The 26,067-nt window shown below is 38.3% G+C and overlaps 3 protein-coding genes across 5 annotated transcripts; 1 reads left to right on the top strand and 2 right to left on the bottom strand.

Annotated features, from left to right (window-relative positions):
- Nucleotides 1–10,426: 10,426 nt before the first annotated feature.
- Nucleotides 10,427–14,265, bottom strand: LOC113717902 (uncharacterized). Of its 3 annotated transcripts, none has more exons than XM_072072778.1 (10): nt 13,893–14,265; nt 13,628–13,800; nt 12,792–12,876; nt 12,414–12,684; nt 11,873–11,951; nt 11,647–11,776; nt 11,408–11,556; nt 11,181–11,304; nt 10,877–11,105; nt 10,427–10,789 (listed from the first exon to the last, which is right to left on the bottom strand). In XM_072072778.1, exons 1-10 carry the CDS (start codon nt 14,145–14,147, stop codon nt 10,662–10,664), a joined length of 1,623 nt encoding a protein of 540 aa, XP_071928879.1. In that variant the 5' UTR covers nt 14,148–14,265; the 3' UTR covers nt 10,427–10,661. The 3 variants fall into 3 exon arrangements, with proteins under 3 accessions (XP_071928879.1, XP_071928880.1, XP_071928881.1); XM_072072779.1 differs by having other exon boundaries at nt 12,781–12,876; nt 13,922–14,265; XM_072072780.1 differs by lacking the exon at nt 13,893–14,265 and having other exon boundaries at nt 12,781–12,967; nt 13,628–13,767.
- A 6,349-nt stretch (nt 14,266–20,614) lies between these two features.
- LOC113718313 (uncharacterized) lies at nt 20,615–21,406 on the bottom strand. The gene has a single exon (XM_027243226.2). It carries the CDS (start codon nt 21,404–21,406, stop codon nt 20,615–20,617), a length of 792 nt encoding a protein of 263 aa, XP_027099027.2.
- A 2-nt stretch (nt 21,407–21,408) lies between these two features.
- LOC140021313 (uncharacterized) lies at nt 21,409–25,603 on the top strand. The gene is made up of 4 exons (XM_072072078.1): nt 21,409–21,430; nt 23,976–24,586; nt 24,920–25,306; nt 25,445–25,603. The coding sequence occupies exons 1-4, from the start codon at nt 21,409–21,411 to the stop codon at nt 25,601–25,603; spliced, it is 1,179 nt and encodes a 392-aa protein (XP_071928179.1).
- Nucleotides 25,604–26,067: the final 464 nt, after the last annotated feature.

The following is a 26,067-nucleotide window of genomic DNA, read 5'->3' as shown; positions in this document are numbered from 1 at the left end:
TATTTTTAAAACCTTAATTTTGGCTCAATTAATTATCTATTTGGATTTTTGCCCCGAATATTATTTTCTATCCTTATTAGACCTAAGTACATGGTTTTATAGTTTCGTTATATTTTTAAAGTATCTCGTTTCAAAAATTATTTTCTTAGAAGCTTGTTTAGTGAAAAAGTGAAAACGTGTCTAAACACTTTAGCCAATTGGGAGTACACTAAGCTCGAAAATTTGGGGACATGTACAATGGTCCTAAAATAGGTAAATTTAGGTTTAAGTACTCAAGTGATAGTTAGTGGTACGATCGTTACAAGAATTTCTCAAAGGTTTCATTTTATTGCGCCTAAATTGGAAATACGTGTTTTCACGTGCGCGCTTAATTGAGGGACTTTGGACCATTATTTTGGGACAATTAAGAATGAATAATATTTATATGAATGTAAGTGCCCTAGAGGTTTAGTGCACTAGTGCAACAAACTAAAGAGAAATCGAACACAAAACGCGCGCTTATGCGCACTAGTTGCAATTGAATTTTACGTACTTAAAATATTAGACGGCAAGCTTCATTTGTACGCAAAGGAATCAGAACCACATTTCATTTCTTCAAGCTTCACGGTCGGCTAGCAGCTGCAGAGAAACAACCGAAAGCTTTTCACCATCTCCTCTACAAAGCTCAATAAAATCACCATCAAACCTCCACCAAATTCAACCAAATTTCACCTACACTTAGCCCTTCACTTGGACAATCACTTGGACAAAGAAGGAGCTGCACATTCACGGATTTTCTTGGGGCTTTTGGGACATCAAAATCTGACATTTTAGCACACAAGTAAGGTAACCATGATCCACTCTTCAATTCTTGTTCAATGAAGGTCAACTCACACTTAAGAGTTTGATTATGCTTATGGGTAGCTTATTATTGTTGGAAATTGTTAAATGTGGGCTCTATGAACTCCCACTTTGAGTTGATGGCTGTGATGATGTTTGATGATGGTTTTATTGTTGAATTAGTGCTTAAGGAAGTAGATTAAAGGTGCATTATTGCAGAAACTTCATTGAGCTCTTGAAGCAAAAAGTTCCGATTTTGCCCCTGCTTTGTTCGGCCACCTTAATGCAGAAATTTGAGGATTTAATGCCTTGATTGTGTTTTTTACATGTTGTAGTAGTTGTGTAAAAATTTTCATTGAAAAATACTGAGTTTTGGTTGGTCAAACGAATTTATTCCCAAAGCTAGTAATCTGGAAAACGGTTTCGTCGTAACTAGACCAGTGTTCGTATTTCGTCCATAACTCCATACTTCGACGTCAAAATCAAGTGCCGTTAGCGGCATTTGAAACTAGACGTTCCCATCTTTCCAACGGTATAAAATGAACGTTCTGGTTCCATGTGTGTGAACCGTACCACTCTTCTGAATCCAGCTGTTCTGTTTCTCCGTTCTGCCGAAATGATTTGATGATGCTGCAACTTTAGGCTTAATTTCGAGCCAGTTGCATGCTGAAACTTAGAACGATTTCTTCTGTGAAATTCTAGCCTTATGAATTTATTTTCTAGCGGTACCAACCATGCTCAAATCCGAGTTAAATTGAGTGAGTTATGATCAAAATACGATGACTGTCTTGTTCTTGAAAGCCTTGGGATTTGGCCAGATTTGACATGACATTTGTTGTGGTCTTACTAAATGAATTTCTTGGTGCTAAACACCTACCAAATGTACCCTGGATGTTCCTTAGACTTTTCTTGCACAAATGAACCATGTTTGGAGGTTTTCCTTAGCCAAATGTTTGGAAACGGAAAGAAAGAGAGCTAAAGGCAGTTTGGCCTTAGTAATTTCAAACTTTGGTTGATTGGTTAACCACCTTCCCGAAGGTATTTTTTCACAAAATTTGATAGAGAGATACCCTTCATATAGGAGTGCCATACTGAAAAATTTGGTGTCAATCTAAGTCCGTTTCGACAGTTAACAAAAGGTCCAAAGTCGGAACCAAATCTGGAAATTTTGTAACAGTCTTGAATTTTTCCCAATTTTGAGCTACCATATCTTGGTGCTCGAAACTCCGATTCTCGATCCGCTTGTTCTAACTTAAACCTTACTTGCACCTCTAATTGAGCTATAAATTTCAAGGGCTGGTTTGCAACGAGTGAATTCTTCCGAATTTCCAAATTTAGCGAAAAACCAACCCCGGCTCAATCCTGGGTGATTTGGAACTGCAACTTTAAGCTCATTTTTGAATACCTTCCATTTAGATTCATGGGACAGTGTCTTCTAAGAACTTTTAGTACTTTCAAAGATGATTCCAACGGTACCAAGTTTATCAATTTTTGACTGTAGAAAAAAGAGTTATGATTTTTCAAAAATTTTACCAAAAATCAAAAATTCTGGAATTTCAAAAGAAACCCGCGCGGGAAGGATTCTTCTAGAATCAGGCCTTGAATCCGGCCAGTTTCTGGCCGGATAGGCGGCCGGATTGTAGTTGGGATTTGAAAAAAAATGAGGATGGCTACTGCCTCCAATCCGGCCGGATTGTGACGTGGCCAGTCCACTTTCAACTTCGGTCGTTCGTTTTGAGATTTATTCGCACGTACTCGTTTCCATCCAATGATTTCAAGAATAATAATCCGATATTACTCGAGTCTCGTACCTTTTTGCGAATCCAACTTCAAAGACAAACTCAAACGAAATTTCCAAAATATTTCCAGACCACATTTGTGTTCGATCTCCTCGTCTCTTAGGGGCCTATAGTAATGGTCTTCTATTCGATGTTCAGGCATGCACGAGGACCTCCAAGAGGACCCTACCGTGGAAGTTTGAACACTCAATCCAACCTGCTTGCTTGCATAACTTGGTGAGTGTCAAGTGTATGACTACTTGAACTCTATGGACTTGATTCATGTTTGGCTTACCTGATTACATGCTTAGCCTACTTGGTTTTGAAAAATGGAGTCGAGTGTGTACTTTATCGCACTCGTTCTCATTTGAAACAAATGACTCATGCTTAACATGATTTGCCTGGTCTACATGACCTGAAATACATGCTTAAACCTGTCAAATGCTTGAATTCATAACATAGTATGCTATGATTGCATACGTCGTTGGAGTGAATCTCCTCGACACTTACATGATACATGGGGGACGCCCAAACTCATAGGCCGACCTTGGAACTCGGGCCGGCATGGGCCTGGTCGGGAACCTTGGTGAGCCATGAGAATTACATGATAAGCTTGATCTATTTGAGAGATCTTGCTTGGCATACTCGTGAGTATAGCCTTTTAAATGTCGTGCAGGCCCGAAGCGGTGTATGGTGGACGGATGAGAAGTAAGTGGTGAACTACGGATATGAAATATCAACCCGGTTGACGGAGAGTCATCGCCAGGAGGTATACGAATGACATCGGCAAAATGTGGAACTTAGCTCCTGAGAGCTACCATATCCTTGAATTATTTTTTGTTACATTTTGCTAGTATTATTAATTACTTGCAATTTATTACTTGAATTGTTACTGGGACTTGTTACCTGAATTATGTGCCTGCATGTGTGTTCTTGGCCTCACGAGCATTTTGCTCACCCTGTAGATTTGTTTTCCTTAACAGGATTGAACTTGGCGAGGTATCGAAGAAACCTTCCTGATACGTTTTTGTTTAGGGTTTCTATTACTTTTGACTATGTTTTGGCTTTTGGATTGTATTTTGGAATCCGAATGTAACTCTTGGGGCATGATGTATATTTGGAATTTATAATGGTTGTTGAACACCCGATGTGCGGGTTGGATAACGGATGACTTTTATTAAACTTGAACGCTTCCGCATCTCTTGTATCTAAGTTATTGACCGTTTTGTGTGGTCCGGTAATAAGTTTGAATGGAATTGCTTGAGTCCTGGTGAGAGTTAGGCAGGCGTTCCGCGGATACCCTTTGGTTCTCCTTAGGGAAAAGTGGGGGCGTCACACTTGATCCCGATTTTTTGATACTTACAAAACAATTGGATAATACTAATATGTTTTCAATGAGAAAGCTTTTCAACTCTGAAAATTTTGATTCAAAAAGCAATTGAAAGAAGAAAAAAGAAATTGAAAGCTGTTGGACGCTCACAATAGTAATATCAGACGTCCGATAGACAGGGCAGACATAGAAAAATCATATCGGACGAAGAGCATCATCATCGGACATCTAAAAGAATTGAAATGACTCTTCAGAATCGGGCCAAACCCGATAGACCCGAAAAGAAAACGGGTCGAATTCGGGTCAACCAGTGGGTGACCTGATATGACCCGATAACCAGTTTATGAATTAAAAATAATTTAAAAAACATAAAAATTATTTTATCTAACTAAACTAAGTTATTCTTTTTTTTCAAAGGCATTAATCACTTAATCCTAAATGAATTTATTTAACTTGTGTGAAATTGAAATTATTATATTTGGACAAATAATGTATTATATTATTTTTTACTTTTATACTGTTTTAATTTACTTTATATTTGATTTGGGATAAAACACTTTTACGGTGTTTTAATTTAATTTAGATTTGGTTTGGGATGTTTATTTAAATTTTTATTACTTGATTATGTAATTAGTCTTGTACGAAATTGGTTTTATTAGAAATTATAGTGGTAAATTAATAAATTAAAATTAAGTTTCGGGTCATTTTGGGTCGACCCGCCAACCAGAAATTTTCGGGTTCGAGTCAGGTATCCTGACCCGTTTCGGGTTGACGGGTCAGGTTCGGATTAGCGGGTTTTCTGTTATACCCGGGTCTCAACCCGACCCGTCAACCCGAAACGGACCCGATTGCCATAATTCTAAGTACCATTCAGCAACCTTTTTAACTGTTTAGTGACGTGACAATCAATTATTGAAATGGTGAGAGAATAATTCCCATAATAACATTAAAAGGTCTTTAGAATTGTGAAGTATTAAAAATGCACTATAAGTTTGTTGATATTTTGATTAACATTAAGTTCGTATCAGATAAAGTTGTTCTAACCATTTTTCCTTTTACTAAAATATAAAGTTGCTTTGACAGCTCAATCATGAACCAATATTGTAAGTCTTGAAAGGGAAACAAAAAGTTTTCATTATTACTCCCATTCTGCACTGTAACTATCCCACAACTATATACGATGTTGCTTTTATCTCACTATATATATATAGACAAACACACATACATGTGTGTATATTATTATGTATGTATGTATCTATGTATGTATTCCTCAATTGAATTGGTTTTCTTCTTTCTTCTCATTTAACTTGTTGCCTAAATTGGTTTTTGTCAGGTGTTATACCTCATGGGATTGGTGACCTTTCAAAATTGGAGATGCTATACTTGAGTGAAAATAGTTTAAGAGATTCCCTCCCACAGGAGCTCTTCAACATTTCAGCTCTTAGAGAAATATCCATAGAAGGTAATGGCTTTTCGGGCATTCTTCCTTCCACTTTAGGTGTTACTTTACCCAATCTTCAAGCGCTTTATCTTGGGAACAACAAATTCACTGGAATAATATTGCCAACTCTTTCCAATGCCTCTAAATTGAAGAGTCTAGACTTGTCAGGGAATAAATTTATTGGTGCAATTCCTGATTCTCTTGGTAACCTAAGGTTCCTAGAACTCTTAGATCTTGCAGGAAACAAATTTACTGTGTCTGGAGACATGAGCTTCTTCAGTTTTATAGGAAATTGCAGGTATTTGAGATTGTTGTGGCTAGATGAAAATCCACTGAATGGAAATCTTCCAGTGTCTATTGGAAATCTTTCCAAATCTCTTGAAGAAATTCATATGTTTCATTATGGAATTGGAGGTGAAATTCCAAAGTCACTAGGCAACTTGAGCAACTTGGATTACGTAAACTTAGGAAGCAATGGCTTGACAGGATCAATCCCAAGTTCCATCTCAAGTTTACTAAATATTCAGTGGATAAGTTTTAGAGATAACAAGATACAAGGACCAATTCCAAGTGAGTTTTGTCATATTCCCAACTTAGCATACTTAATTTTGGCAAGCAATAGGCTGTCTAGCAAAGTGCCCGACTGCATAGGGAGCATTTCTTCATTGAGATATCTTTATTTAAACTCCAACAATCTAACATCTAGCGTACCTATCACTCGTTAGCCATATCAAATTGAAGATACAACATTTCATAACGCTTTTATTCTGAATATGAAAACATTATAATCTTTATCAAACAGCTATTTTTTTCCTTGATGCCATGCTAATGTGAATTTCAATATTCGTGACAGAGCATGGACTAGAAGGACTAGTATCAACTAGGTGCGATATATACAGTTTTGGCATTACCATGATTGAAGCATTCACTGGAAAACGACCTAAGGATGAGATGTTCACAGAAGAGCTAAGCATAAGGTGTTGGATTCAAGAAACATTACCAGGTTCTATAGATCAAGTTATCGATGTGAAATTACTTCATCAAGAAGACGAGCACGCTAAGGAAGACATTGCTTGTGTATCATCTATCTTGCAGCTTGCTTTAAGCTGCACTTCAGATATCCCAAAGAATAGGATCAACATAAAAGATGCCCTCGCAGCACTTGAGAAGAGCAAAATTCAGTTTTTACAAAGAAATAAGAAGGGCCGAAGCATTCAAGAATTTTGAAATGATGTGCATTGATATTTATGAATATGGAGGTTAGATTGTCTTTCTTGTTTTTATTATTGACTGAATTGTTCTTGTTCATTTGTATATGTTGTTTGCAAGAATGAAACAATTATATGACAATTACACTCTGTATTGATCAAAATCAATTTTAATATGACAAACATGGTATAATAAGCATTATGAAGTTTAGCAGGGTGCAAGGAATTTTATTGATTTGTGAAGCTTTGATAATTTCATTTATTGTAGATCTTGTGATGTTAGCACAGGAGGACAAAAGTAGTTAGCAGTTAAGGACATCTAAACAAATCATTTGGATTGATTTAGGACAATTACTTTTCAGCTTTAAATTTGCATGAAACTGAAACATCTATTCCTGAGTTTTAGGTCAGCCTCTGTATTATCTTAGCATGGGCCACTAACTATCTTCAATCTTACTAACTTTTTTCTCTATTGCATCTAAAATTGAATTTTTAGAAGTTATTCTTTCTTACTATCTCTTGAGTTGGTCTTGTATTCAGTCGCTTTTGTATCTTCCTCGCTAATCTTTATTTTACTCATTTACTTATATTCAAAAGAAAAAAGGGTTATCAAAAAACCTCCTCCAAGAATACAATTTTATCACTTTGTCCCACGAACATTAAATTGCATCAATCTCCACCTCCCCCCTTTTATGGTAGTCAAATTTCCGAATCAAATACAAACGGCAAATGAGTGCAAATTCCCTTCCATTTCTTCAAATGACATGCACATCCAACCAGCAAAGAGATTAAATAACCACCTAAATATTTTGGGGGGCAAAGTGGAGATTGTTGTAAATGAATATTTGGGGAGCAAAGTATTGCAATTTGTAAGTTTATAGGTTTTTTTTTAATTAACTGAAAGGAAATATTATACTCCTTTCGTCCCATATATTTAGTCATGTTTGGGGATATGTGCTTTTTATGCATAATACACTCCATAAAAAGTTAAAGTAGAAAACACCAGAATCAAAAATTCAAAGTCAATGAAACTAGAGGGACTAAAGTTGCAACTTCATAAGTTCTGCCAGTTTTTTTCCTCCTGGCTGGCAACTTCATAAGTTGGAAGTTGGATCATCTCCTTCACACAAATTGTCGTTCTCTATTACACATTAAAACCGTTAAATTCCGCTTCCTTGAATCAAAAATTCAAGGGTAAAAATTGCAGGGTAAAAAGTTCTAAAACAAAGTTGAGGGTAAAAAGTTAAATTAGAAAACACCAGAATCAAAAATTCAAAGTCAATGAAACTAGAGGGACTAAAGTTGCAACTTCATAAGTTCTACCATTTGTTTTCCTCCTGGCTGCCAACTTCATAAGTTGGAAGTTGGATCGTCTCCTTCACACAAATTGTGGTTCTCTATTACACATCAAAACCATTAAATCCCACTTCGTTGATTTTTAGCTTTCGTTTCTCATTGGAGCCTTTTATCAGAAAAAAAAATGACTAAGCAATTCCTGTGCGAGCGACTGCAGCTCTGTATCTTGCCCGGTTTCTCTTCATCTTATTTTCCTTATGCTTTTCCATTTTGGCGTACATGCCATGTTGTATGTTAAATCAATGCGTGAGTGGACAGGGATGACAAGAAAAGTCAAGGGAGTTTTGAGCAATCTTGTGTGAAGAGAAGAAAATTGTGATCGATGTGTGAAGTGGCTCCCATTAAAAAAATGATCAATGTTCGCCTCTTCTAGGAAGAGCCAAAATAAATGATAAACTAGGATAGTGTTTTTTTTTTCAGGTAGCAATATTTGTATAACCTAATCTATCTTATTCTACTGTGTAAGGGATTAGTAGGTATACTAGGAGAGGTAAACCGCGCTTCGCGCAGTGGAATATAAAATGTGAATGCCCATGAAGGATTAAAATTGTGTAAATAGTAGTTGGCTTTGTTGATAAGTAATATTAGATCAGAAGTAATATTAGAGGTATATGTATTGGTTAACAATCCAAAATGTTGGAGAAATGTAAGAAGCTAATCTGGTAATGGATGCGATATACTAATTTGGCAATCAAAGCTACTAATATATTAAAGTTGAAATATATGATGCCATGGATACATGATTTCTATGCCGTCGATTCCGAAAATTAAAACAGCAAGGGATGTACGGGACTGGGGTATGAATAGAAGTATTTCTCCTTGTTGAAGACCATGATCGTCAACAAATGTGTTCCAGTTTTGGTGAAATCTGTTGTCGGTCATTCGAATGATATAATTTTTAGTTCCGCTTGTGAGGACCATAGTCGGGGTTCTTGATTCATGTAATCTTGGATGAGCATGTTTGGGAACTTCCTGGAAAAGAAACAAATTTGTGTAACAAAGATAAATAAAGGAGGAGTGGATTAGAAAACCATGGATATGTTTAGCAGGAGAAAGTGCACACCAGCGCATGCTCAGCATCGGAAGAAAAAATTTGGTAAAAAGCATCTAATGCCATAAGATCATGAGAAAAGAACCGATTGATTGATGACGTGACCAAAGTTGCACTCGGTTGGCTTTTGATATTTTCTATAACGAAAGGAAAGGCTGTGTGAGTGCATATATAATTTAGGAATACTGTATAAGAGCAATAGAACTGTAGCTTCCTTGTGAAACGAAGAATTCGTAAGGGATCATTGATAAGGGCAAGGTCCAGCGTGTCCAGATTTGTAGGCGATTGGTCGAGAAAGGCAGTACATCATATATGAAGTTTGCTCTTTTTCGCAAGAAAAACATGTCATTTAGGTCAATATAGTTGTGCTTGCAAAAAAATTTCCATTCGCCTCCAAAACAATGATCCGTGATTTTTAGACTCCACTCAGCAAGGCCGTGTTTAACTGTAATGGTCTGTCCCTCTGCAAAGTTAAACATTTCCACAGGAATTTTCTACTAACAGAATAGATTTGTAAATATATGATAAACGTAATCCAAGAGTAAGAATTGGTTATTAAGAGCACCTGTTTCTCCATATCTATGCAAAAGAGTACATAGCACCAAGGCTGTCCATTTAATATTCGGGAAATCTTTGGAGGTTCTATGGGAAAAAGAAAACAATAAGAATTTCATGTATTTTATAACAGAGGCATAATCAGGAAAGGATACTTGCCTTGGGGTACGAATGCCTGTGAAGAAATAAGGATAATATTTTGTAACCATTGTTTAACCGATGCAAGTGAAAATAATGATGGTTCACCCATGTACGTAAATACCATGGGGAAAGGCTCTGCAAATTTTTTTTTCGACAGAGTATATTATTTTTCCCTCCTAGCTTTTAACACCAGTTGCCGCATGGATCTTTTTACGATCAAATGTGCGAAGATAAAACTTGACTTTGTCGGCAACTCGAACTAACTCCCATCTTTTAAAAGGATTTTTTGTCCCATTCATTTTTACTGCTAAGTAATTATGGGGAAAGGTTAGAAAGAAACAGTACGTAGAAAGGCTTGGAGAAATTTTCTATTGTAAAAATAGGTGTGTCTAAATTGTTTGTTTGGATATATTTGCAGTGGAGTTGCACATTTGGCCGCCTTGTTATGTAGAAAAAGGCTTCAAGAGGGGAGGAGCAGCTGGAAGCAAAGGAGAACATAAATAGTGCATGAACAAGTATGAGTGCCAATGCGACTGTGTAGCATTTTTAAACAATCAGTTGAGAGAGAGAGAGAGAGAGAGGGAGAGAGAGGCATTTAATATAAATGAGCTACTATTGGCTGAAATTCCTGAATGTAGGTGGGCGTTGGATGCAGCATTGGCTGAAATGCAAGTGTGCATCAATGAAAATAGTTGTTGTGTTTGCATTAATTGGAATTGGGCATCTAGATGTTAAAAGCTGTCAAGCTATGGACAAAAGGCATCCAATTAATATATATAGAATTGCAACAGATAATGTAATGTCTAATAAGGGATAGCAATACTCCTCAGACATTTGTTTAGATAAAACTAAGGATTCAAAAAGGTTGGTTATAAGTTCGAGATATAGCTTCAAAAGATGCAGCAAAATGAATGCTTTAAGCATTACCAAAAGACACAGACATCTGGTTTCATAGCTAGAAAGCTAAAGAACGAAAAGGCAATCAATTTTTCTTTGCCTTTTTGCTGCTGGGTGGCTCCTCATCTTTGGATGTATTGTCATTTGCATCTTCAGATTGATCAAACTTTGTATCAAGACGAATTCGCACCTTTGATGAAGAAACTTGGTTTTCTAAACAGCAATTTATTGAGAAACATCAGCGAACGTAATAAAGTGAGTATTTATAGGTGCAAAATATTTTTTCTAATACATACAAACCTGGTGCTGCATTTGTTGGGACAGTAGTGCCAATTTCCTGAGAAATAGTCTGGACATCAGGATCCGCAGACTTGTTAGCAGATTCTTCAGAGCTTGCATCCTTAAAACAGTAGACAATAGTATAACGCTGATGACCTCCCCTATCCCTGGTAGCCGTTGGCTTTAACTTTAGTATGAACATCTTTGATTGTAGTTCTTGATGGACCTTTTCCAGCAGCAATTCTGCATTCTATATATAAAAGCAATAAAAAGACACCTACTTGTTCAAAAATTCTGTAAAACTTTTTATGGATATCTATCAAACCTTTTCGTGATAATTCATTGCTTCAAGTGCAGTCAATGTGAGCAAAGTTTTAGCTAAGTCACCAAACACAGATGCAGTGAGTGTATCAGTGTGGTCGGTGAGGTCTACATCAAAACGACACCTGCATGTAATAAAGCTTGAGTTAAGCTTAGAGAATACATTGGTTTTGAGCAAAAGGCTGTAACTTCACATAAAGCAATTAGTTGCATGTAGAGATCGCTTTCCTGGGAGAATCTTCTTGTTTCTCACTACAGTGATTGCAAGTAAACGTAGTTCCAAAGTTTGCAGCAGTCATGTAGTGGCATTTTACGCAACCCATGTAATAATATTTTTGAATGATGTGCTGGAAAAAAACCTGTGCCTTAACCCATGAAACCTGAAAATTATCGAAAATGAAAGAGGCAGGTTATTTTTTTACTGCATACTGGAAAATGGGAAAAAATATAAAATGGGTACAAATGTAAACCTTTTGCGTTGGAACAACATCAATGATAGAAATAATTTTCTGCTGTGATTGGTGAAATAGCTGAGGACTTTGTTTAGCATGCATGTTATCCTCAAGAAGGCCCGCAAAGCTTTTTTCATTTCTGGCAGCCCTGTTGAGAAACATGAACGCAAATGGTAAAACGAAATGATAAGTAATGGCATATGAGAAGATATGGAAAAAATCTTAGGAAGAAAGAGAAAAAAACCAATGCTTTAGCTGATTAGCTTCTCTGACTGGTGGATTGACAAGAATAACTGAGTCATTCCTGGTTGACAAAGCAATTCCTAGCAGGCAAAAATAGCCAGACAAAGTATTAATACAAAGGTAGGTGAGCATAACATATAATTAAGCATGATGATCTGCAATTATTCCACTTATCATTGTACATAACAACATTGAGCCTGCGGCATATTAAAACAGGATGCTTGTCTTTCAGTCTAGTGATAGATTTTCCTTCATTTTCAGTGAACTCATTCCAAAGAGACAGCAGAATAGGATTCATTCTATGTAATAGCAAGAATAGAGAAATGACTGTTATTTTTATAATAACGAGGTAATTGTGTCAACAGTTTCATGATTCATAATTAAGCAAAGAAAGAACAAGAAAAGAGTTTACTCTTCATTCACAAGCCAAAATTTTTGCAACAGTGAAAAATTCAGCAATGCAAGGAAAGGCAAAACAGAAAGCATAAAAAAAATGCAATCCATGGAAGGAAAATGCAGGATAATAGGCAGAGGAAAACAACTTATGAATTCATCAGTGTCAGCCACAAAATGAAACGATTCAAATGAGCGGAGATGGAAATAAAATGGAAGCATTGGTCCGCCCTCATCAGTAACTTCCTCGACAGTAGTCTTGTTGTTGATAACCCAATAGAATCGATATATTCCTGGTGGAGTAGACTCTGGAATCTCACAAATCTCCACGGTTGATATGTAATACTTCTTGAACGGAAGCAGAAGACCATCCACATGCGAAATGTCATCATCATAGACAACTGCAGAAACCGTAATACCCTGGAGGGGGAAAAAATAGGCCAAGCTAAGCAAGATACAATTGAGCGGTTCCAAAGAAAACACTTGCTAACTAAAATAAATGGCAGAGTGCAAAACCTGGGAATCACCAAATTCAAAGCGACGGAATGCCTTTGAAGCACCATCCATTTGAACGACCCTGGCACGATGAGACTCAAGAACCTGGACCAAAGTCTTCCAATTGACCATAGTTTCATTAACCTCAGATATGCGAACAACTCGGGGTACAGCAGCAACGGGCAAAGCCATTGTTCAATTTACACAACTAAGTAAAAGCATAAGACAACATAAGTATATAGACGGGGAAAAAAGGAATAACACAAGAGGGGGGGAACAGAATAAACAAATACCAAAGGCATAAAAGCGCAAAGGAAGAACACAGGTCCAGTAATAAAGCTTAAAGGGGGAAGGCAATAAAATTAACAGCTCCATCTTCAAAGGGGGGAAAAGGGGGGGAACAGTGAAGAACACAGACAGAGGTAACAAAACAAAGTAAAGAGGCAAAAGGGGAAAAACACGAGGAATAACATCAGTGTATACACGGGAAAAAAAGGAATAACACAAGAGAGGGGGGAAGAAACAGGTACCAAAGTCATAAGAGCGTAAAGGAAAAACAATATTTACAAGCAACAACCAAGATAAGAGAACAAGGGGAAAAAACAGCTCCAGCAATAAAGGTTAATAAAAAGGGAAGGCGATAAAATTAGCATCTCCATCTTGATAGCAAATGGGGAAGGGAGGGAATGAAGAACACAGATTGAGGTAGCAAAACAAAGCAACGACTCAAAAGGGAAAAAGAAGGGAACAAACTAAAACCCAGATTCAGCAATAAAACACTAACGCAGAATGCAATAAAATCAGTATCTCTATGCTAACATCTGAAAGTGAAAAGGAAGAAACGAAGCAAAAAAAGGGGCAAAATCACCTCAAGACCGACAACGTCGACCGAGACGGATCTGCGTTGGGGGAAAAGGCTGTGGAGAAGCTTTCCCGAGCCCAGTTCAAAACATAAGTCGCTTGAAGATTGGTGAAATCGGCCAAGAGAAAGCAAACCAGCAGGGAGAAAGAAAGCGGGGAAAAAAGAGGGAATGAGCGCAGCTGGAAGAATGAACAGTAAACGCGTCAAACGGAAAATGGTCAAGCATATGAGAAAAAAAAAAGACCAGAAAAGGCGAACTCGAGCAAGCCACCTGAAGATCGGAGAGCTCGAGCAAGTCACCTGAAGTCACGTGAAGATCGGCGAGCTCAAGCAAGACGAAACTCCGGTAAGGATAGGAGTCTGGAAAAGTCACCCGAGGAAGTGTTTCGCAAGGCCAGCTCAAAATAAAAGGCACCTGAAGGAGACATGTGAAACCAGCCAATAGAAGGCAACACAGCAGCAAGATATCCAGCGGACAAAAGAGAAGTAAAGCATAGGGACATGACCGGAAGACACGAAACTCCATTAAGGAAATGAAGCTGGAAAAGTTTTTCGCAGGCCATTGAGATGCGAAGACGATACACAAAAGAGGAAAAAAGAGGACAGATAAAAAATATAAACCAGCTAACGAAGTAAGCCGCGTGGTGTCGTAATTTGGCTCTTAGAATGTTATGTTATAAAATAATAAAAAAGGCACGCTTCTGGCACGTGATACCGACGGCGAAAAAGCAAATGAATAGTAACGCCTTTGGCTCTTAGAGTGTTATGTTAATAAATCTAACTAAATCAAAGCGGTGCTCTGATATCTCCTTTGAATTTTTCTTGTCATCCCTGTTAACTACAATAGTGATTAGCCAGGGAAAAATATTAAAACATTGGTGTTTGCACTGTTACCAATGAATGTATTTTTACTATTCATAAAAATTAAATGGGACTTGGAAAATACTTCCTCCATTCCATTGACAATGTAATGCTTTTCGTGTTGACATATTCCAAAGTATTTGCCATTTTACTAAAATCAAAGTTACTTTCAATCTATTCTTTCAATGTTATTCCCATTTTTATCTGTATTTCATATTAATTGAAATTTAAAATTTGAATTTTCGAATATAACTTTGAAAACAAATCCACTAACATTATCATCAAATCACCATTTTTAAAATGTTAGAATTTCAAAGCGTAACAAACAATTTGAGACTGAAGAACTATTTTAACCTGTAGTCTGATTGGCCAGAACAAAGAAAAGCACCCTCATGGTACTTTTAGTCCATTGACAATGTAATGCTTTTCGTGTTGACATATTCCAAAGTATTTGCCATTTTACTAAAATCAAAGTTACTTTCAATCTATTCTTTCGATGTTATTCCCATTTTTATCTGTATTTCATATTAATTGAAATTTAAAATTTGAATTTTCGAATATAACTTTGAAAACAAATCCACTAACATTATCATCAAATCACCATTTTTAAAATGATAGAATTTCAAAGCGTAACAAACAATTTGAGACTGAAGAACTATTTTAACCTGTAGTCTGATTGGCCAGAACAAAGAAAAGCACCCTCATGGTACTTTTAGTCAATAATGAATTTTCCTGGACAAAGCAATGGGAATGAAACAAAATTTTCGTCTGCACGCTTGGACTAAGCATTTAGAGCCAAGTGACCAACTCATCTTCCAAGAAATCTGCCAATGACATCTTTAATCACTGACGAGGTTTTAACTTTATATCAAATTTTAAAAACCTAAATATTCCGTATTCTACAAATATACAGGTCATTTTATTAAGTATAAAGATATTACGTGCCATTCTCATCGGAAAATTTATCATTGTGCTTGGATTGTAAATTATCTAAGATAATTTTATAAAAAAAGTACTGTAGTATTTTTTTGATATGATATATGTGAGATAAAAAAATGATTGAAAAATGTATTGATAATACAAACAAATTAATATTTATAAATAAAGTGTAAGTTTTTACGATCTAAACACACAATGCATTGATATTCGAACTTCTTTATTAGTTACTATGTGGTTCTGATGCATTTTGGTCATAAGACAATCCTTTGCAACTGAGAACGAACAAATTACTTATCCCCACTTTTAAGTGGATTGTGATACTTCTTTTTTTTTTTGACGAAATGATAAATTTTTCCATTCAGTAATAGGGATGTACATGTGTGAGCAAAGGCCCGAAAAGCTTTACAGCTAGTGCTCAATTGAACTGAGGAAAATACCATTCCTCGTCCAAAAGAATGCCTAAGGCATAATAACTTAAACTTTTACATCTTGTCATATTTTCTTCACTAACTAACTCAAAAGAGCACATGTGAAACAACTTCTGCAATCCAATAATGTCATCAATCAGTGTTGTTAAGCAACTGTCTGAGGAACTTGGATGCTTAAGCTGTTTCAGTAATTCCTTGTTATTGGAGCTGATTTTGATTTTGTTCCAATGCTGCTCCATAGCTTTACATAAAACTAGTTTGACTGCTGCTGCATCATCAAGGATCTTGCTTCCAATTGTTCTCTCCTTTAGTGCCCATTCAGCAATCCTTTCTTGCGAGTAACTTCTTGCTATAACTCCAATTCCAAGTGAAAGTTGCCTTTGCTGGCTTGTAGTATTCACTTCAAGGATTATCCTTGCCTCCCTTTCTAGCTCCTGTTGATGCACTGATTGGGTAGAAACTGTTTCTCCTGTGCTCGTTCCCACCTTTGTTTTCTTTTGTTCCTCTTGTTCCATCCACTCATTCTGAGCCTTGTTCATGGTCTTCACTGGTGGAGTTCTACATTGATTTTCGAAAGCCTGTTTATTTCTTTTTTTCCACACTTGCCATAGGATATTTGCTATCAGTCCAATATGTTGTGCTCCTTCTGGTCTTATCTTTGTCTCTGATATTTTGCACCACCATCGTTTGAAGTACCCTTGCTGGTCTCTAGCTCCATCCCATTGAATAGGGGCCAACTTCCAAATCTCCACGGTGTGTGAACAGTTTAAGAGTAGATGTTCCACTGTTTCCCGGCTCTCCCCACAAGCTCTACATACTGGATCTCCTACTCCTGTCCTTTTAAAAATTGCTTCCCTGACTGGTAATGCCCCTTTAATGTACTTCCATATAAACAGCTTTATCTTATGCTTTATGTTTAGCTTCCAAAGAGTATTCCACATCTGTTTCAGTTGCTTACTTCCTTCCATAATGCTTGGACCAGCTTCTCCTGCTTTTGCTTTCTCAGTACTGCCGCTTTCCTCCATCAGTAGTATGTATCTAGATTTTACAGAATAGCTACCTCTCCCATTATGTTGCCAAAAGTAGCTATCCTCCCTGCCTATTAAGCTCATAGGAATGCTCAAAATCCTCTCTGCATCTTCTTGGTTGAAAGTTCTGAAAATGTTGTTTCTATCCCAGCGTTTATGCCTGATAAGCTCATGCACCATCTTCAATGAACTGTTCGAAGGTGTTGGGGTATTAGGCTTACCAGAGGATGATCCTGGGATCCATTTATGCTCCCATTTGTTTGTGCTTCTCCCATTCCCAATCCTCCTGATTACACATTTTTCAATTAAGCTTCTGGCTCCTAAAAGACTTTGCCAAATCCAAGAAGCATTATTATGTGCTTTACACTTAAAGATGGAATCCTTGGGGAAATACTTAGCTCTCAGGACTTTACTGATAAGTAGATTTGGTTTGGTTAATACCCTCCAAATCTGTTTCCCCATCAAGGCCTTGTTAAAAGCCTCAATATCCTTGAAACCCAAACCACCTTCAGGTCTATCCAGGGCCATTTTTTTCCATGACAGCTAGTGTATTTTGCTTTTTTCCAACTGTTATAAGTGCAGTGATGTCTTTACACATTTTCCTTGGTAGTTTAAAACAAGACATGGCATAGGTAGGCATTGCCATAGAGACAGCCTTCAACATCACCTCCTTGCCCGCACTACTGAGCAACTTGTTTTTCCAGTTCTGAATTTTCCCTCGTATGTTGTCTCTGATAAACCCAAAAACCTGATCCTTTGTTCTTGTTACCACCATTGGAAGGCCTAGATACTTTCCTTGTGTCATTTCCACCATTCCACCTAAAGCACTGCATACTTCCTTCCTTAGCTCCACAGTCATGTTTTTGCTGAAAAACACAGCTGATTTGTCTAGATTAATCAACTGCCCTGATGCCTCTTCATACATTTTGAGGATCTTCATGATTGCATTGGCTTGTTGAGTGCTGGCTTTACAAAAAATGAGTGAATCATCAGCAAAAAATAGGTGTGTAATGAGTGGTCCTTGCTTACTGATTCTCAGTCCCTTTATCTCATTCCTTCCTTCAGCTTTTCTCAATAAGCTTGAGAAACCTTCTGAGCAAAGTAAGAAAAGGTAGGGAGACAAGGGATCTCCCTGTCTTATTACCCTCCTTGGCGTAACATAACCTTTAGTTTCCCCATTACAGTTGAAGGAGTAAGTAACTGTCTGCATACAACTAGTAATCCAATTGATCTATCGTGGACAGAATCCCATCTGCTGCATGATTGCCTGCAAAAAATGCCACTCCACCCTATCATAGGTTTTAGCCATATCCAACTTGATTGTCATATATCCATCTATTCCTTGCCTTTTATTCTTGAGGTAGTGCATGTACTCATGGGCAAGGATCATATTGTCTAGAATCTGCCTATCAGGAATGAAAGCTGATTGTGTATTACTAATGCAGATGTCTAGCACAGGCTTTAGCCTATTAGCCAAAATTTTAGAGATCATTTTGTAAATCACACTGCACAGCCTAATAGGCCTAAAGTTTTTCAGGCAAGTTGGATTCAAAATTTTAGGAATGAGGGAGATGACAGTGTGGTTAATAGATTTGAGCATATGACCAGTGTTAAAAAAAATGTGAATAGCAGGGATGACATCTCCTTTTATCAGATTCTAGAATCTTTGGAAGAAAAGGGGGGACATGCCATCCTGTCCTGGAGCTTTATCAGGCTGCATGGAAAAGAGTGCAGCTCTGATCTCTTTCTCCTCAATTGGTTTAGTCAGATTAGCATTCATCTCTTGAGATATAGAATAGGGAATACCCTCTAGAACCTCTGACATATCACTCCTTCCTCCACTAGTAAACAGCTTCCTAAAGTAATCTGAGATTTCTAAAACTACTTACTCCTCATTTTCAGTCCATGATCCATTTTCCTTCTGCAACTTCCTGATTCTATTGCTTGTTCTCCTCCCCTTTACATGAGCATGGAAAAACTTAGTATTCCTGTCTCCTTCTCTCAGCCAATTGATCCTGACTTTTTGACTCTAGAAATTTTCTTTCTCATTGTAGGCTACTCTTAGCTGTGTTTTGAGCTCAGATATTTCCTCTTTTCTGTTCCACAGTTTGAGTATTTCATAGTTTCCAGCTTCTCCTTAATCTCCTCAATCTTACTTTAGGAGTTGGCTTTGAACGTATTTTTCCACTTCCGGAGTTCAATCCTACAGTTTCTAATCTTCTTTGTAACTTTGAACATACGTGAACAAATTTTCTCTTTTTGCCAAGCTCTTTCCACCACTTGGTGTACCTCTTCCCTTTGGAGCCACCTTTTGTCAAAATAGAATCTCTTCTTCCTTTTTTCCTTTTCTGGACATGTGTTTAAGCACAAAATACTGTGATCAGAGGCAAAAGTGTCAATGTGTTGACACCTTGCCTTATCAAACGTCTGGTACCATTCAAAACTTCCCAAGCATCTGTCCAGTCTTTGCCTAATCTCACCTGCATTGCCCCAATGGTTACTCCAGGTCCAAGGGTGACCTTCGAAACCTATGTCTGCCAAGTTATTTTGATCCAGGAAATCCTTAAAATCTCTAAAGCTCCTCTCTTCTCTGGCTAAGCCTCCCCATTTTTCCTCATTAGACAAAGTATCATTGAAATGCCCAGTTATCATAAACCTGTTTCCCCACAGTTTTCTTCTCTCCTTAAGCACTTTCCATTGGTTCTTCCTAATCTGAGCATCACAGCTCGCATACACACCTATGAACCACCAAGTACAATTGAACTCTATATCTTCTATCTTAGCTTCAATGGTAAAGGCAGTCTGATGAACTTCCACAATCTGAGTGTCAGTCTTCCACAGTAAAGCCATCCCACCCGTCTTATTCATAGCCTCCACCACTGCACTATTCTCAAATCTCAGGCCCCTAACTATCCTATCTACTACCTGTTTCCTATTCTTAGTTTCACATAAGAAGATTAGGTTGGGGGAGAGGAGGTTATTTACCTCCCTCAGATGGAAAACTGTCAAGGGGCTCCCCACTTCTTGACAATTTCACACCAAAACTCTCATGTTTGCATGAGGGCCCCATTTAGGATGGACCCCCCCTCCTCCTCACCTATATTTGCTGTCTGGATAGCCCCTAACATCGCTTTGGCCTTTTTACAAACAAACTCTAGCTTCTGTAGGTCCTCCATCTCCTCATCACAAGACAAATTCTTCATTTTTTCATTTCCACCTAGGCTTAATTCCTGATCATTTATCTCCTTTAAAGGCTTTCTAGTTATAACAGGATTCTTTAGTTTCCTATATGACCTTGTTGTCTGCCTCCTAACCATCTCCTGGACCTTACCACTCCTAAGAGACTCTTCCTGAAATTCTGTCTCCTTTACACTATGCTCCTGTGTCCTATTTTCCTGATCCATCCTTGGATCCCGCTTGTCACTATCCTCCTCCATAACTTCCATCCCTGCCCGGCTTGGTCTCTCTTTCTCTATGGCTTGATCTGTCAGAAGAGGTCCATGCTTTTCCAAGGTCCTATGTTGGTTAACATCCTCCAAACCTTTATCTTCTTTACTACTGTCTAGACTATCTAATGGCCTAGTGTCATGGTTCCCCCAACTCTTTTCTTCCCTCTCCTTATCTAGGAGTTGTTGACTTCTAAATTCCTTATCTGCATTCTCAAGGAACTCCACTAACCTTTCCCCTGTTTGCATCCTATTCCTTTCCCTCTCCACCAACTCTCCATCCTAAAATTTTCAATATCTTTTGTCCTTATGCAGTTTAGTTCTCAGGGGTCTTTCCTTGCTAGGACTCTTGGTGCTTCCTGCTCGCATCCAGGGGCCATATTGGTTCTCTGAGAGCTTAGCCATCGTAACTCTCTGTTCCTTACATGACCTTTCACTATGTCCTACAACACCGCAATTATAACAAAAGTCTGCACATCTTTCATACCTGAACACTACCCACTTAAACGTTCTTGCTGTTTGCACCACTATTCCTCTAAGGAGGGGTGTAGAAAGGTCTACAAGGGCCAGAATTTTGATGTGTCTACCCTCTTTTCCTCCAGATTGAGGGATAATAACCTCTTTCACTTCCTTAAACACTGCTCCAATTTTCCTACCAACCTCTTTAGTCAACCAATGCACTGGCAAGTTCCATAGTTGCACCCACAATGGTGCTGTAACAAAAGCTCTATAATTATCTTCAACCCCTTCTGACCACCTTCTAAGGACTAGCACTTGGTTATCTATCAACCACGGTCCCCCTTTCACAATTCTTTCTTTTTCTTCCGGATTAGGAATGTTAAACTGATACAAATTTGGCCCTAATTCCATTACTGTCAAATTTTTGGGGTAACTCCATGCCACAGCAACGAAGTTCTTTATCCCTGTAAAGTTAGCAACTTTTTCCCCCATGATTCTACCAATCAAACTTCCTTCGCATTCTCTAATACCACTGTTTAGGTCCTCTATGTTTAGTGAAGCTCCAGAGAGCTCATTTCCAGCTAAAGAAAATTTCGTAAGAAGTTCAGTCAGCTCACCCTCCATAGATGCTATCAGAGGTTCTAGAGGGTAAGACCCTTCCTCCCTGCACAAGATGAGGGCTTTCTGTGTGCAAGCTGGAGAAAGACTAATTCAAACACACGTCAAGAGTGAAGAAAAAGAGGAAGAGAAAATGGCTAAAAAGGAAAAAACACTATTGGAACAACACTACCTCCATAAAAGCAAGAAACAAAAGAAATAGGGATATCAAGTTACCAAGCTTCAGTTTACCAGGGGTCGTGGCGTTTATGGTGCTTTATGCTTCCTTTGATCAGACATCCTGCATACCCTAGCATTAATTGATAGTGCTGTATTAACTTTGCATTAGATTCGGACACTATGTGTTCTAATGTTGGATTGATTGCTTGAGTGGAAAGATGCGGGAAAAACTGTGTTTGAAAAAGTTTGAGTTTTGCTGAAAGTCCCACCACTGGGGGGAAGAGGCTCTAATCCCAAGAGAGAGAGTTTCCTCTACACGTGGGTTGTGATACACTTGCCCCTTTTTTGCAGTCAAGCATATTTTTCCAGTACAAAGCACTTAGATGATCTAAATTCTATGTGGGCTCCACAAGTTTTAGTCTATTCAATACTGTGTGTCCTTGCTTCACACTTGACAAGATATGATTGATATCTGTTTACCGTTTTAGACCTACTTACCAAACTGATATCATTGATGTCATTGTTTATCATTTTAGACCTGCTTACCTTTTTTTTTGTCAAGAGATAGACAATTAATTAGATTAGAAACACTCAAAGTTAACGGCTAAATGACCCAGTTAAGAGTGATCTAAGGGAAACTCACAAGAAACCCACATCCAACCAATTGGTGACAGGAGAAGACTCCTATGGACCTTAAACCTAAGTTAAAGAACCCACATCCAATCGATGTGGGAGGGATGACCCCCCCCCCCGGGCACAGCCTCACCAAGTAATGGTTTATTTCTGTCAAGAGATAGACAATTAATTAAATTAGAAACACTCGAGAGTTAACAGCTAAATGACCCAGTTAAGAATGATCTAAGGGGGAACCATAAGAAACCCACATGAAACCCACATCCAACCAATTGGTCACAGGAGAAGGCTCCTATGACCTTAAACCTAAGTTAAAGAACCCACATCCAACCGATGTGAGAGGGATAGACCTGCTTACCAAACTGATAAACAATGACATCTTGTCAAGTGTAAAGGAAAGACAAACGGTAATGACTAGGCTAAAACCAGTGGAGCCGACATGGAATTTAGATCATCTAAGTGCTTTGCATTGGAAAAATATGCTTGACTGTTGAAAAGGAATAAATACACCACAACCCACGTCAAAGTTAGGATAAGTAATTTGGGCGTTCTCATCACCGAGGATTCTCTTGTGACCAAAATGCACCAGAAATTTGTATATACCTATATATACATAGACACACACACACATGCATATGCATGTATATATATGTATATATGTGTGTGTCTATAGCATTATGAAACGGAGCAAAGTATTAAGCAAAGTATTATAAAGCAAGCAAAAAATGAAATAGGAAAGGAGAGGATTCAAGAGGGTCTACTAGATATCAAAAATTGTTGAAAAAAGCTTACAAAAAATAGAATTCATAAAAATGGATTGGTTCAGATATGTTATGTATATGTAATTGAATGACTATAAATAAGTAAACCCTTGTAGATGTTTCGACAATCGATAATTCGATTGAGTCTAAGATGGGTGCCTGATTTACATTATGGAATAAAGCCATGTATATGTGATATTAGATATTAACTAGATATATATATATGAAATAAAGCTATTTCATATGCCATACTTCTATGAATTTAGGTGAGGATTTGAATATAAGCCCTTCCATCTCTGTCTCTTTTTAACTGTGAATTGAATGAATAAATAATTGAAATTGAGAGAAACATGGATGATAAATGAAAAATAAGTAAACTTCATTTCTTTTTTTTGATAATGTTTTTGAAAAATGAACTTCATTAAGTGATTCAGAACACTCGCCTTTGACAATATTTATCCATACTTTCATTTCAAAGTTCGAAGAGAGAAGAAATCACTCAATTTCTTGGATGATAGGATATATATTTTTGTAGATTAAATATTGTGCAAATACTTTCTATACTAATAGAACTTTATTCTATTTATTTTAATATCTTATCCAATTTGAAAATTTTTATAAAAGCTCTATTTAATCAATAAAACCCCTCTTGTTTGGTAAGATCTAGTGAGGATTGTACATAGATGGTAACTGCTTGATCAAATTGATCAGGTCACATAGGAACAAGGTTCAAGTCTACTGATCTATATGGATGTCTCAATTGCATACATCACTATAGTTATTACCTTGACACCAAAGAAAAGTTCGATCCAATGCTTCATTTCTGTCCTAGTTGATCCCAATTTGACATTAAAAGTATATTGATTTTCTTCAATAACCGAATATTTTTGTTTGTAAATACTGCATATTTGATTCCATCTATAAATTTATTTTCTTCCCTATGAGTTTTAGTCTCGATAAGAATGCTAGTTCTTACTGTTCATATATTATGATATGAATATACCAATTTGACATTTTCTTAGCAATCCAGACGGCGGAACAGAGAGTGCTTGATGCCGAGATATCACATGACAATCATTCGTTGGACGAATTACTAGTGAATCTACAAGAGGCCCGTGCTCGTTTGAGGAATGCTTTGGTGGTGGAAGAAGAGTTCTGGAGGCAGAAGGCTCGTGTTAAATGGCTGTGCGATGGGGATAGGAATACGAAGTTTTTTCAGGCTGTAGTGACTGAAAGGAGAAGGAAGTCGGTTATTCATCGTATTAGGAAATCAGATGGTGTCTGGATAGATGATGAGTCAAGCATCTGTACTGAGGCTGTTGATTTCTTTCGGGCTCTGTTTACAGAAGAGGGAGGAATGACGTCGAGTGATATGCTAGAGGTGATCCCAAGGCTCCTCACTGAAACTGACAATGAGATGTTGACTAGGGCTCCATCATTGCAGGAAGTTAAGGAGGTTATCTTCTCAATGGACGGCGAGAGTGCGGAGGGCCCGGATGGCTTCACCGAGAGTTTTTTCACAGCCGCCTGGGAGGTGATCGAGGAGGATGTATACAGGGCTATATTGAGTTTCTTTTGTGGTGCAATGTTACTTAGGAGTATCACCGCGACTGCAATTGTATTGCTTCCCAAGGTCCCCTGTCCACAAGACTTCATACAATTCCGGCCGATAAGCTTATGTAACTTTGTTAACAAGGTTATTTCCAAGGTTCTCTTTTCCGGCTTGGCTCGGGTCCTTCCCTGTATTATCCCCCCGCAGCAGAGCGATTTTGTGCCAGGGCAGTAGATGGCGGATAATTTTCTATTGGCTCAAGAGATGTTGAGTGATATCAAAAGACCCAATTGAGGAGGGAATGTGGTAGTCAAGCTAGACATGATAAAGGCATATGACAGGGTTTCTTGGCTTTTCTTGCTCCAGGTGCTGAGACGGTTTGGGTTTAGCGAAGTGTGGATTGATATGATTTAGCGTCTAATCTCGAATGTCTGGTTCTCCGTGATTGTGAATGGTTTGCCACACGGGTTCTTTAAGTCCACACGGGGTCTACAGCAGGGCGATCCACTCTCTCCAGCATTATTCATTATTGGAGCGGAGGTCCTTTCTCGGTCGCTGAATGCTCTGGCGGAGCATAGGAAATTTAAGCCATTTAGAACTCCCGGTGGATGCCCTATGGTCACTCATTTGGCTTTCGCTGATTATGTCGTGATCTTTACAAGCTGCTTGAAGGCCACTATACAGTTGGTCAAGAAAGTGGTGGATGGATATTGTTTAGGTTCGGGGCAGCGGGTTAATTGTCAGAAAAGCTATTTTTTAGGGCAACCCCAAAATGCCACCGCGGCGCCGAGCTCTGATCGGGTTGATAATGGGTTTCTCATATAAGCAATTCCCGATCAAATATCTTAGTTGTCCCTTATACGTTGGAAGGCGACGGATGAGTTATTTTACAGATATCTGCTCTATGGTTACCTCTCGTATATTGTCCTGGAAGCATAGGGTGCTGTCTACGGGGGGCAAAGTGGTATTGTTGAAAAGCGTCTTGTCGTTAGTGCCTATCCACTTGTTAGCAGCAGCGTCCCCTCCAAAGGGAGTTTTCGCGTCACTGGAAAAAGTGATGGCCGACTTCTTGTGAAGTTCACAGGGGGATGGCCGTAGGCACCACTGGATAAGCTGGGGGGATTTGTGCAGGCCGCAAACGGTGGGGGGGATTGGAGTTCGCAGCATGGCAACGGTGTTCGATGCCTTCTCCGTTAAGCTCTGGTGGAACTTTTGGCAGAAGAAGTCTCTATGGGCGGAATTTCTACACGCTAAATATTGCAAGGGGGTCCACCCTTGCCTGGCAGAAGAGGGCGCAGCCCAATCTCACATCTGGCGGAGGTTGTGTTCAGTCCAGCGCTTAGCGGAGGAGCACATTGGCTGGATTCTAGGGGAGGGTTCAATGGACTTCTAGCATGACAATTGGTTGGGTTTAGGTGCTTTATGTCAGGAGGTGGAGATTTTTCAGGAGCACAGGGTGTCGGATTTTGTCTCTCAGGCACAGTGGAATTTTCGATTACTTCACCAGGTTCTGGGGCCGGGGCTGATTGAGCGCGTGACGAAGGTTCCTCCCCCCTCCCCTC

This window comes from Coffea arabica, chromosome 11e (assembly GCF_036785885.1).
Source record: "Coffea arabica cultivar ET-39 chromosome 11e, Coffea Arabica ET-39 HiFi, whole genome shotgun sequence".
Taxonomy (NCBI): domain Eukaryota; kingdom Viridiplantae; phylum Streptophyta; class Magnoliopsida; order Gentianales; family Rubiaceae; genus Coffea; species Coffea arabica.
This window is presented reverse-complemented; position numbering and strand designations above follow the sequence as displayed.